Source organism: Dromiciops gliroides, chromosome 1 (assembly GCF_019393635.1).
Source record: "Dromiciops gliroides isolate mDroGli1 chromosome 1, mDroGli1.pri, whole genome shotgun sequence".
In the NCBI taxonomy this organism is placed as follows: domain Eukaryota; kingdom Metazoa; phylum Chordata; class Mammalia; order Microbiotheria; family Microbiotheriidae; genus Dromiciops; species Dromiciops gliroides.
In genome coordinates, this window is record NC_057861.1 from 618,745,017 (window position 1) to 618,758,136 (window position 13,120).

At 43.7% G+C, this 13,120-nt stretch overlaps 1 protein-coding gene across 3 annotated transcripts in view; it reads left to right on the plus strand.

Moving 5' to 3' along the window:
• LOC122736285 (Grid2 interacting protein) overlaps positions 1-13,120 on the plus strand; it is a 132,654-nt gene that overhangs the window by 68,124 nt on the left and 51,410 nt on the right. For all 3 annotated transcript variants that reach the window (XM_043978427.1, XM_043978425.1, XM_043978426.1), the window contains exons 8-13: positions 3,520-3,627; positions 5,745-5,845; positions 6,396-6,513; positions 10,212-10,546; positions 11,637-12,050; positions 12,603-12,690. In XM_043978427.1, coding sequence (XP_043834362.1) covers positions 3,520-3,627; positions 5,745-5,845; positions 6,396-6,513; positions 10,212-10,546; positions 11,637-12,050; positions 12,603-12,690 — 1,164 coding nt within the window. The remainder of the gene's footprint in view (positions 1-3,519; positions 3,628-5,744; positions 5,846-6,395; positions 6,514-10,211; positions 10,547-11,636; positions 12,051-12,602; positions 12,691-13,120) is intronic.

Here is a 13,120-nt window from a genome sequence, read left to right on the forward strand (position 1 = left end):
ACATAAGGATTTCTCTTCCACCTACAATGTGTGTGTATTTATCCTGGGAAGTTTCTGTTAAGAGGTTTCATCCTATCTTAGAGCCCAGCTATGCAAATTGCAGCTCTTCAAGTGAAATATCGATCAATACCTGCTACTGCGGCATTCTCAGACCTGCCCCTCCAAGCAAGGAGGGGCATCTAAGTAGACACAGTAGATAAATCACTGTTCTTGGAGTTAGGAAGACCCGAGTTCACATCTTGCCTCATATGATTACTTAGCTTTCTGATCCTGAGCAAATCACTTAACCTCTTTCAGCCTCAGTTTCCTGCTCTTTAAAATGAGAGGGCTAGACTTGATGGACCCAGAGTGGTCCCTTCCAGCCTTAAAATCTATTGCTCACATCTCCATTAAGGCAAGGATAGGTAGTATAACTGGCACATCAGGCCCAGTAACCAGAGCCACTATACTAGAAATATGTGTCTGGCTGACAGTGACTAACTTTCCTTTCTCTAAAGCCTAACTCTGTTCTCCTGACCCTGAGACCATCAATACCAGCCAGCCAAATGTCCTAAGGCTCCACACCTATGGTACAGGCCATGGTGTGTTCTTCCTTACTAACTTCAGGGAACCTTCCATTGGCATCTGGCTCTCTAGTGCAGGAACTCACAGATACCCAAGAAAGCTTTCGGGTAGGTAGGAGAGAACGAGGAATAAGCCACTTGGGGTCAGTAGGACCCCATCTGCTCCTTACACGCACTGTTATAACTGACCAAATGTACTCTCTGCTCCATATAACATTCTCCATTCTCCACTCAACCTCCTGTGTTTTGGAGGAAGCAATAAGTGTAGGCCTGGCACATAGTAAGTGCTTAATAAATGTTTGTACAAACAAAACATAGACAAGATAAATTAGAGACAATCGAAAGAAGATGCTAACCCCTTTTGGTAAGGAGCTGACTTCTTGGACCTGACATATCACTGTTTTGTGACTCCATGATACATGACTGTACAATATCTGTTGATATCTTAGCCACTTACTAGACTATACAGTCCTTTATAGTCTGAGACTATCTCTTATCTAAACTTTCCATATACCTAAACACCTAGCATATTACTCTTAACATGCTTAATAAATGTCTCATATCATAATACCGAGCATCCACTCCTTTAGGCCAAAAGGCCATCCAAGTGGGCATGTTCTTTTTAGAGGCACCTTTGATCACCTGATGGAAGGCTTACCTACTTGGAGCAAAGGAAATGAATTAAAAATAGAGTATAAAACCACTGAACGGGGCAGCTAGGTGGCGCAGTGGATAGAGCACTGGCCCTGGAGTCAGGAGTACCTGAGTTCAAATCCAGCCTCAGACACTTAACACTTGCTAGCTGTGTGATCTTGGGCAAGTCACTTAACCCCAATTGCCTCACTAAAAAAAAAAAAAAAAAAACCACTGAACTAAGGAACCCATCTGGGTTGACATACCACAATATTCAGCTATTCTAAAATCCTTAGGAGTATCTCTGAGATCTTGAGGGTCAGTGAATCAATCAAAAAGTATTTATTAAACAATTATTCTGTGCTAGACACTATTCCTAAATTGAAAAAGTCTTTGGGCAAAAGGATGAGAGAGTGCCAAGGAAGTACTTTGCACTGGGGTGGGATAGGAGGGAGCTGGGTCAGGATACTGAAAGATCAGATGGCCCTGGGCCTTAATGAACTATGTCAGTTTCCCAACATACCAACTCTTCTTCTTATACTTAATCCTTGGGATTGAACTAAGAAAGAACAGGAGCTAACCTTTCATCATCATCTAAACTTGTTGTTTTTGAGACCTTTAAGTCATGTCCAATTCTTCATGATCCTATTTTGGGGTTTTCTTGGCAAAGATACTAGAGTGGTTTACCATTTCCTTCTCTAGTTCATTTTGCAGATGAAGAACTGAGGCAAATAAAGTGAAGTGACTTCCCCAGGGTCTGAGACCAGATTTGAACTCGGGAAGAGAAGTCTTCCTGATTCCAAGCCCAGTGCTCTATCTACTGTACCATCCAGTTGTCCTATCTAAACTTGTACCCTAATCATCTCTTTTCTTTCCTCAACTCTTGTCACTATACATACACACATATGCACACACATAAATATGCATACATATATATGTGTGTGTGTATATATATATATATATATTTAACCAGCAGAGAGTTACCACTACCCTGATCCCATCCACAATAAAAAGCAGGCAATGATATACCCATTGTCCCATATCAGTTGTGTGATACACCTTCCACCAGAGGGTGCTCAAGGGAGTGTCAAAGTTCTCTTTGGCAATCAGAGAACACTACCTCTTTTGTCTTTCAGCCCCATGTCTTTGTGAATGTTAGTCGTTCACCTTATTAGAGATACAAAGTGTGGCCTGGTACCCTTGGAAGTGCCCAATATCATTTCATGGGGTTCACAAGGTCAAAACTATTTTCATAATACTAAGATGTTTTAATTTCTGATACAGTAAATATCAATAGATATAACTCACATAAACAAAAGCTCTTTGCGGGGGGTGGGGAGAGAATCCTAAATAATTTTAATTTTAATTTTTATTTATTTTGGGGGGGTGGGGCAATTGGGGTTAAGTTATTTGCCCAAGGTGACCCAGCTAGTAAGTGACAAGTGTCTGAGGTCACATTTGAACTCAGGTCCTCCTGAATCCAGGGCCGGTGCTTTATCCACTGCGCCACCTAGCTGTCTCTCTAAATAATGTTTAAGAGTGTAAAAGGGTCCCGAGACCAAAAAACTTGAGAGCCACTAGTCTAGAACATGTATGGTTAGTGTGGATTTATCCAGTCATAATCTTAGCTCACAAATCCCCTCCTACCTGCCGGACAACCTGCCCTTTATCCTGGTCAGCTGTATCTTAGTGAACCCAAATCATGTGACCAACAACCTCCACCCCACCCCCATCCCCCTTGAAAAGCCCAAAAGTTATGCATAATGACCTAATGGAAAGAATACCTGACTAGTTGTCAAGAGATCTGGGTTCCAGCTCTGCCATTAATTTGCTATATGACATTGGGCAAGTCTCTTCCCTTCTCTGGACCTCAGTTTCCTCCTCTGTAAAATGAGGGGTTTGGACTATATGACCTCTAAGTCTCATCTAGGGCTAGAATTCAAATTCTGTCATTTCTGAGAGCTCAATCACCCCAAATAATGCTTGATTAAATATATATTTGCACATAGAAGAGAAGGGACAGGGAGGGTTGATGAGTGGAATCGTGGGGTAACAGTTGAGGGCGCCCTCTTTCCAGAAACAATGGCAGTGTTGATTTGTTTACCATTCCCATAGCAAGGGGTGGAAGTGGGGAGAGAGAGAGAGAGAGAGGAGAGAGAGAGAGAGAGAGAGAGAGAGAGAGAGAGAGAGAGAGAGAGAGTGTGTGTGTGTGTGTGTGTGTGTGTGTGTGTGTGTGTGTGTTGGAAGCCATCCGGCTCAGGTCTCCCTGGGGCAGGTGGTCACTTCAGAAGAACACTAATCATGACTCTAAGCTTTGTTCCAGCTGCATCAGAGAGTGAGACAGAAGAGAGACCTCAGAGTTCCCTGAGGATGGCCTCCATGTGCCGGGGGAGTATGAGAAATCAGGGCTCAGAGGGACCCAGCAGTGGAGGTAAGGGGCTATGAGGGACCATTTTTTTGAGGGGGGACTAGGGAGGAATGAGACATTCGGGGCCCTAGACTCTCTAGTAGGTCCCCTCCCCATTCTTGCTTTTTCCTCACACTGCTCTAACAAACATCTTAGCACCAGGGGCAGCTCAGCACTGGGGGTGCCGGTGAGGAGAATAGTGTAACAAGTACTAGAAGCCTAAAGCTGGAGAAAGACAGTGTGACAACCAGCAGAGTAGAGAGCCCTGGGCCTGAATGATCCCTGAGCCCCACGGATCTGAGTGGTGCTGGGCATGAATCCAGGGCATGAATCCAGGGCATGAATCCAGGGCATGACTGGACTAGATCTTAGTACTTAAGGAAGGGGGTGGGGGAAGAGAGGCCCTTTGCCTTCTCCCCTTCCCCCTTGCTTGTTCCTCCCGTTGCCTGGCACTGTCGGACCGCCAGCTTGGAACAGATAAACAAGTTATTCATCACTGTTCTTTGGTCACTGAAGTATGATGGGTAACCTGGCACAGAATCTGTGGCTTTCTAAACCACCCCCACCCCCTCCTGCTCCCTCCCCCAATTCCCTCTAAAGGACCCGACTGTTAGGCATGATGGAAAGAAAAGGGGACTGCTATCAGGAGGCCTGGGCTTTAGCCCTGGCTCTGCCATTAATTTGCTGTGTGACCTTGGGCAAGTCACTTCCCTTCAGTTTTGTCCTCTGCAAAAAGAAAGGCTTGGCCTTCATGGTCTCCAAGCTCTCGTCTAGTTCTAAAGCTCTGATTTTGTGATCTTCGAGAGAAAAGATGACTCCTGTTATGAAAGAGGGTCAGTTGGGAATGATACAAGGGGGTAGCAGGGGAGAAGAGTAGGCAGCTAAGTTGTGTGGTGGCTAGAGCCCTGGACCTGGAGGCAGAAGGACCTGAATTCAAATCTGGCTTCAGACACTTACTAGCTGTGTGCAACTCTATTCAAGTTACTTAATCTTAGCCTCCATTTCCTTTTCTGTAAAATGGAGGTAGTAACAGTACCTACCTCTCTAGGTTGTTTTGAGGCTCAAATAGTAGGCACCATGTAAATCTAGCTGTTCTTGTTGTTGTTGTTATTGTTGTTGTTAGCTAGAAGTCTTAGGAAATAGACAGCAAAACTGGGGGATCTGAACCTTTCCCTCTCAGAATTAGATAAATCTAACCACAAAATAAATAAGAAAGAAGTTAAAGAGGTGAATAGAATGTTAGAAAAGTTAGATATGATAGGTGTCTAGAGAAAATTGAATGGGGATAGAAAGGAATATACCTTTTTCTCAGTGGTACATGGCACATATTCAAAAATTGACCATGTATTAGGGCACAAAAACCTCACAGTCAAATGCAGAAAGGCAGAAATATTAAATGCATCCTTCTCAGATCATGATGCAATAAAAATTACATGTAATAAAGAGCCATGGAAAGGTAGACTGAAAAGTAATTGGAAACTAGATAGAAGTCTCAGTCTCCTCTCTGATTTCTTCTTCTTAACTACCAGTAGGATCAGGGAAATATCTGGGAAAGTTTGGGGTGTTTCCCAGAAATTTCTCTATCCCATGAGAATTATATCTTCAGTTCTAAAATGGAACCTGAGGCAGCCATAGTCATTAGCCACATTCCTTGTCTACTTCTCTCCCACTTCTCTGAGCCCCCAAAAGTTATCCAAGTTCCCTTAGACTAAATTGCTAACCCTATCACATGGATGTTTTATCCACCACAAATGCCAGTGCCATACCTCATACCCAAAGCCTCTTTTTTTTTTTTTTTTTTGCGGGGCAAAATGAGGGTTAAGTGATTTGCCCAGGGTCATGTAGCTAGTAAGTGTCAAATGTCTGAGGCTGGATTTGAATTCAGGTCCTTCTGAATCCAGGGCTGGTGCTCTAACCACTGTACCACCTAGCTGAACCCCCAAGCCTCTTTTCAATAGGATTTCACATTTCTATAGCTCTTTATACTTTATATTATAAAGTAGTTATACACTTTATAATGCTGAAAGGAAAACTGAGGCTCAGAGCAACTGAGTAGAAGAACCTTGCGTCTTCTGACTCAAAGTTCAGGACTCTTTCTACGATATTATGTTGAACATTTAACTTTTTCCTGTTTCTTCCAGTGGGTCCCAGTGAAAGTGTGGAAATCCCTATCCCTGTGACTCCAGGAGAGCGCCAGGCTGGGGATGGCACATCCCTCCCAGAAACCCCAAACCCAAAAATGGTTTGAATTTCCTACTTCCTTATCTCCATTCTTGGTATTCTCTTCCCTTCCTTTACTGTCCTCATTGCCATTCCACCACCACTTTAGCCTTTTCTTCCCCTCCTCTCATTGAAATCTAAGAGCTGGGATGATATAACAAGGATTAGTGTCCTTTATTATCCAGGAAAGGGGGGTAGAATGATCAAGAGAATTATAATTGGGAGCCTCTTGCAGTCACCAGAGGGGAAGGGCTCCACCTAATCAAATAGCGTGCTCTCTCTCTCTCTCTCTCTCTCTCTCTCTCTCTCTCTCTCTCTCTCTCTCTCTCTCTCTCTCTCTCACACACACACACACACACACACACACACACACACACGTCACCCACCCGCTATGACCTGGCATTACCTGAATTCTATCCTCATGTTGTTCCTAAGGCAAATCCAGTTTATGAGACCCACAGCCAAGAATATTAGTCAAAGTCTAAAAGGAATTGGGTAGTGAGGTCTGACAGGAGTGCTAATGAAAATGAAGTCTGTGGTGCTGCTCCTGATGTGCATTCTCCCCCTCACAGATGTCGGCTGTTTATGCAGAGCTAGAAACCCGGTTGAGCAGTAGCTTCAAAGGAAAAATGGGAAGTATATCCAAACCCAGAGCTTCCCCACCAGTGGTTGAACCACCAAATATCCCAGGTATTTTTTGTCAGTCCTTCCTAGTAAGTGTATGCCTGCTCCTTTCTTTATGTGTAGGCTGGGGGTGGGGGTGGGGGTGGGTGGAATGGGGACAGAGAGGAAAGAACACTATCCCTGGGCCTTTTCTCTTACAGTGCTGATAGTCCAGATCTATGAGGCCAGAATGTGGCTTTTACATTCTATTCTCTTCAATAGTAGTATTCAAAATATTTATTATTAAAGGACATCGATTTGTTTTTTTTAAATAATAGCTTGGGGGCAGCTAGGTGGCACAGTGGATAAAGCACTGGCCTTAGATTCAGGAAGACCTGAGTTCAAATCCAGCTTCAGACACTTGATACTTACTAGCTGTGTGACCCTGGGCAAGGCACTTAACCCTCATTGTCCCGCAAAACAAACAAACAAACAAGAAACCCCAAATATTTGGGGCAGCTAGGTGGTGCAGTGGATAAAGCACTAGCCCTGGATTCAGGAGGACCTGAGTTCAAATCTGGCCTCAGACATTTAACACTTACTAGCTGTGTGACCCTGAGCAAGTCACTTAACCCCAATTGCCTCACCCAAAAAACAAGAACAAAAAATAAAATAAAATAAAATAATAGGTTGCAATTTACAAAGTCCATTAACTCACGCTTGAATCATAGACCATAAGTAATAAAAGGGACTTCCAAAGGTTGTATACTCCAACCTCTACCTGAAACATGATTCCCATCAGCAACTTTCCTTGAAAATCAGTCATCTACCCTAAGAAGATCAAAGGAAAAGGAAAAGGACCTATGTGTATAAAAATGTTTATAGCAGCTCTTTTTGTGGTGGCAAAGAATTAGAAAGTGAGGGGATGCCCATCCATCAGGGAATGGCTGAACAAGTTGTTGCATATGATTGTGATGGAATGCTCTTGTGCTATAAGAAATGATGAGGGGGATGGTTTCAGAAAAACCTGGGAAGACCTATATGAACTGATGCAAAGTGAAGTGAGAAGAACCAAGAGATCTTTGTATACAGTAACAGCAATATTGTAATGGTGATCAACTGTGAAAGACCTAGCTACTCCGATCAATATACAAGGTTCCAAGACAATTCCAAAGGACTCATGATAAAAAAATTCTATCTACCTCCAGAGAAAGAACTTGGTGCAAATGAAAATATCGTTTTCTTACTTTTTAAAATTTTTCTTGCTTTTTTATGATATGACTAATACAGAAATATGTTTTGAATGACTTTGCATGTATAATGGGTATCATTGTTTGCCATCTCAGTGGGTGGAGGATGAGTGGGGGAGAGAATTTAGAACGCAATTTTTTTTTTAAAAGAATGTTAATTAAAAATACACACACAGGGGAAGCTAGGTGGCACAGTGGATAAAGCACTGGCCCTGGATTCAGAAGTACTTGAGTTCAAATCCAGCCTCAGACACTTAATACTTACTAGCTGTGTGACCTTGGGCAAGTCACTTAACCCCAATTGCCTCACACACAAAAGAAGGAGGAGGAGGAGGAGGAGGAGGAGGAGGCAGGGACTGTTTCACTGTTAATTTTGTATCCCCAGTGCTTAACACAGTTTTGGACATAGCTGCTTAACAAATGTTTATTGATTGACCATCATTTTAGAGCTGGAAGAGATTTTAGAGAATCATTTAGTTTAACTTCCTCATTTTACAGAGAAAGAAACTCAGGCCCAGAAAGGGTAAGGCCCTACTCAAGGTCACCCATCCAGGAAGTGGCAGAGCCACTTCTGGCTCTAGATCCTGTGCCCTTTATGAACATCATTTTTACCCCATTCTGCACAGGAGGCAGGAATGGATTTGGATTAGATGACCCTCCCTGCTCTGAGATTCTGTAAACCAATTATTGTCTGCTGATGGGTGGGGAGAGGAGTCCCACACAGGTGAAGGGGAATGCCCACAGTCAGGTTAAAGATGGGGCCAAGAACTAGCCTCCTAATTCCCAATCCTCTACTTTTCCCTGTTGGTCTGTCACCTCTTATTCAATAACTTCTGCCCATTCAATAATGTTTAGCCCAGCATCTGTCCTTTTCTGTGCTGGGAAAGGTCAGGCTTGGGACTGAAGGAATGTGCCAGCTGGAAGTGATCCCGCTCCCTCCAAACCCTTAGGGCTTTATTGGGACTTCTCTTATTGCATTGACTTTAGTTCATTTTGTATTAGAGATATTTGTGAACACCTTATTTTTATAACTGAGATATAGCATGGCAGGGCATATAAACAGCTTGATTCAGAGCCAAGAAAACATGGGTTGGAATCCTGCCTAGGTCACACACTGGTAGCATAATCCTAGGCAAGCCACAATAATCCTGTGACATAGGTAGCTGAACCTCAGTTTTCTCACCTGTAAAAATGAAGCTAATAATAGTAAGACTTCTCTTGCAGCACTATTGCTGGGTACTGCAGTAAATAGAGAGCTGGGCCTGGAGTCAGGAAGACCTGAGTTCAAATCTGACCTCAGATACTTACTAGCTGTGTGACCCTGGGCAAGCAACTTAATCCTGTTTGTCTCAGTTTCCTCATCTGTCAAATGAGCTGGAGAAGGAAATGGCAAACCACTCCAGTATCTTTGCCAAGAAAACCTCACATGGGGTCACAAGGAGTCAGATACAACCGAACTGATTGAACGACAACAATATACATATTATCCAAATGAGATATTCATAAAGTGATTCGAAAACTTTGAAGCACTCTATGAATGTCAGATATTATTATAATTGTCTTTTCTTCTCAACTGTCATCTCTATGAGGGTAGTGTGACTTAGTGCCTAGTACAAGGCCTTGAATACAGTACGCATTCAGTGATCATGTTTTTGGTTTTTTTGGTAATAAACATTTTTATTTATAGTTTTAGGTTCGAATTTTTATCCTTCCTTTCCTCCCTCTTCTTCCCCCTCCCTGAGGCAGCAAGCAATCAGATATGGGTTATACATGTATGGTTATGTAAAACATTACCATATTTGTCATTTTGTCCAAGAAAACTCGACTACAGGAAAAAATGAAAGAAAGTGACAGCATGCTTCCGTCTGTGTTCCATCAACACCAGTTCTTTCTTTGGAGGTGGATAGTATGTTTTTCATCAATAGTCCTTTGGGATTGTCTTGGATCCTTGTATTGCTGAGAATAGTTGTCATTGACAGTTCTTCATCAAACAACATTGCTGTCTCTGTGCACAATGTTCTCTTGGTTCTGCTCACTTCACTATACATCAGTTCATACATGTCTTTCCAGGCCTTTCTGAAGTCATCCTGCTTGCCATTTCTTATAGTGCAATAATATTCCATCACCATCATCTACCACAGTTTGTTTAGCCATTCCCCAGTTGATGGGCATTCCTTTGATTTCCAGTTCTTAGCCACCATAAAAAGAGCTACTTTAAATATTTTTGTACAAATAGGTCTTTTTCTCTTTTCAGGGATGTTGGTGACCATTTTTTGAATACATTTTTTTAATATTGCGCTTCACATTTTACAAAATTATAATAACTTCCATTTATATAGAATTTTACATTCTCACACAATATTCATAACAATCTTCTGATAAAGGTAATTGGGGCTCAGAGATGCAATGACCACTCAGTTAATAAGTGGGAAAATCGAGGCCTTGTGACTACAAGTCCAGTCCTCTTTCTTCTGACACATAAATGAATGTTTGAAGGTGTGAGTGACCAAACCTCTTGTGTTGCTTCATTTGTAGGAGCCAGGAAGCCTGGATCAACCATCTCATGGCCGAATGACCCCCTCCCACCCCAACCCTGCTATTATCACCCATGTCCTGGGAGCCTCCCCTCCCCAAGCAGCACAGAATCCCATCCCTATGTCAGCCTGGACAGCAGCCCAGCTCCTTCACCCCAGCTCACAGCCATGGCTGGCAGCCCCAGCCCCCCCACCTGCAGGAAAAAACTCTTCACTTTCTCAAGACCACCACGGAATCGGGACACAGACCGCTTTCTGGATGCTCTCAGTGCACAGCTGGGTGCCCGGGTTACCATGGTCGATGACTTTCTCACTCCTGAGAATGACTATGAAGAGGTGAGAACTGAAGGGCCCCAAGCCACAGAATGGAGGCAGGAAGCAGCTCTTGGCTCTATTGGTACCGATAGGCAGAATTCCTATGGGTGCCCAGCCCTGGAGCAGGCACTCCCAAGGACCTTAGAGTTTGAGAAGAATGTGTCTAATTGGACTAATTGGGACGCATCAATAGATGCTTGAAGTTAGCAAGCATGTCATTCCAAGGTGTTCTCTTCCAAGTTCCCTTAATGGATCCCTGTGTGATAAGATTTTGAGTCCCCCTCCCATCCCAACCACCTTCCCCTGGAGGAACTCCAACTTGTTAGTGTTCTTTCTAAAATATGGCACCCGCATCTAGAGAGATTCCTCTATGTATGTCATGACCAGGGCAGAATCAATGGAACCATCAACCTCTCCCCACCCATTAATGGTATGGAGTCAGGAAGCCTTGGGTTCAAATCATGCCTCTGTGTGACCCTGGGAAAGCCACCTAGCCTTTGTGAACACTGGGCCTAGAGTCAGGAAGATCTGAGTTCACTAGCTGTATGACCCTGGGCAAATCACATAACCTCAGTTTGCCTCAGTTTCCTCATCTGTAAAATGAGGATAATAACAGGATCTACCTCCCAGGGTTATTATTATTATTATTATTATTATTATTATTATTATTTATTTTTTTTGGTGAGGCAATTGGGGTTAAGTGACTTGCCCAGGATCACACAACTAGTAAGTATTAAGTGTCTGAGGCCAGATTTGAACTCAGGTCCACCTGATTCCAGGGCTGGTGCTCTATCCACTGTGCCACCTAGCTGCCCCCAGGGTTATTTTGATGATCATATGAGATAACTGTAAAGCATTTAGCACAGTGCCCAGTACTAGAAAGTGCTATAGAAATGTTGTTGTTGTTGTTGTTGTTGTTGTTGTTGTTGTTCTTCTTCTTCTTCTTCTTCTTCTTCTTCTTCTTCTTCTGTCATATCTCTGATCCCATGATGCTTGGCCAAATTTTTTCCTGTAATATGGCACCTCTCCTTCTCACCCTGTCCTTGTTATTGCAGTGCTCCTAATGTACTCAAACCTCCGCCTCTCCTCCTTTTTCCTTTATCACAAATAGATGAGTTTCCTTGACGACCAGGGCAGCTACGTGACCAACGATCTGAGCAGTGTCAGCGAGTATGTCAGTAGCAGTGAGGAGGGCAGCTCCCTGACCTACTCCTCCATCTCTGACCACATCCCCCCACCGCCTCTCAGCCCACCTCCTCCACCCCCACTCCAATTCCATGACCCCAAACCAGTCCCCCGGAACCTTGATGGCCCTCTGAACACCGCCACACTGGCCAAACCTCTCGGGGCCCATGCCCACCAAGTCCCTCCCCCTCCTCCCCCACCTCTTCCCCCACCAGTGCCCTGTGCTCCCCCACTGCTCCACCGAGGCCTTGCTCATCGTCGCAGCGAATCGAACCACATGAGCGTCAAACGCCTGAGGTGGGAGCAGGTGGAGAACTCAGAAGGCACTATATGGGGCCAGGTAAGTGGGCAGACCCAGCTCCCAGAAGATGGGGGCATGAGCAACTGTCTTTTGCAGGGAACAAGTGGGTTTTGAAGTCGATGGAAGTTGGCTAATGTCCTGTTTTGTTTATGAGAGGGCTGGCTTTATCCCTAGTTTGGAAAGTTAAAAAAAAAAGCAGGGGACACCCCAGAAGTCACACCATTAAGTACCTCTAGAGCTTCACCTGGAGTAGGATGGTGGCTAGCTTTAGGAATCTAAGCTTCTTAGACTAATTATCTAGTTCTTTCCCACTGCCCACAAATATGAAACTAAAGAGGTCCCTCCCTAGGTATCCTCACTGTCTCAGGAACCTATAGATAAGATGTATTCCTGGCTTGAGATTGATTTAGAGGTTATGAAGAAGACTTCCCAACTCACGTCCCCTTCCAAGCCCTTCCAGCTTGCAATGAGGTGTGGAAACTTCTTCCACCAATACAGGTCAATCAATCAATGAACAAATGTGTCCTGTGATATCCCAATGTGGTTACCCTAGGAACCACTTCCTCTCCTGCCCCATCCCCTTTCTTACAGCTCGGGGAAGACTCGGATTATGATAAATTGAATGATATGGTGAAATACTTGGACCTGGAGCTCCATTTTGGAACCCAAAAGCCAGCAAGTAAGTGACCCAGAATACCTGAAGGGACATGGATTAGGGTGGGGAGTCTCTGGAGCAGGAGAAAAGAGATTTCAGATTGCCTGGGAATGGGTTTACCAAGTTGACTAAATGGCTTGGAATCCTTTTGGGTGACACAAACAAACCTGACTAGGGAAGGGGGTGTCCTGTATGGAGGATGAAAGGCTATTCAAGTGTTCCTTTTGCTTCTGGCACTATGATTACCCATGTGACTTTGGAAAAGTTCCTCAACCTTTCAGTTCTCTCATCTGTAAGATGAGATCTGTAAGATGGGGAGAGCAATACTTCCACTACCTTTCTCACAGAGCTGTTTTGAGGAAAGTAAGGAATAAACTGCAAACATGTTATAGAAAAATGAGGTATTATTATTGTCTTCTATTTAGAAATTGATAATCACTCCTGAATTAGTGAT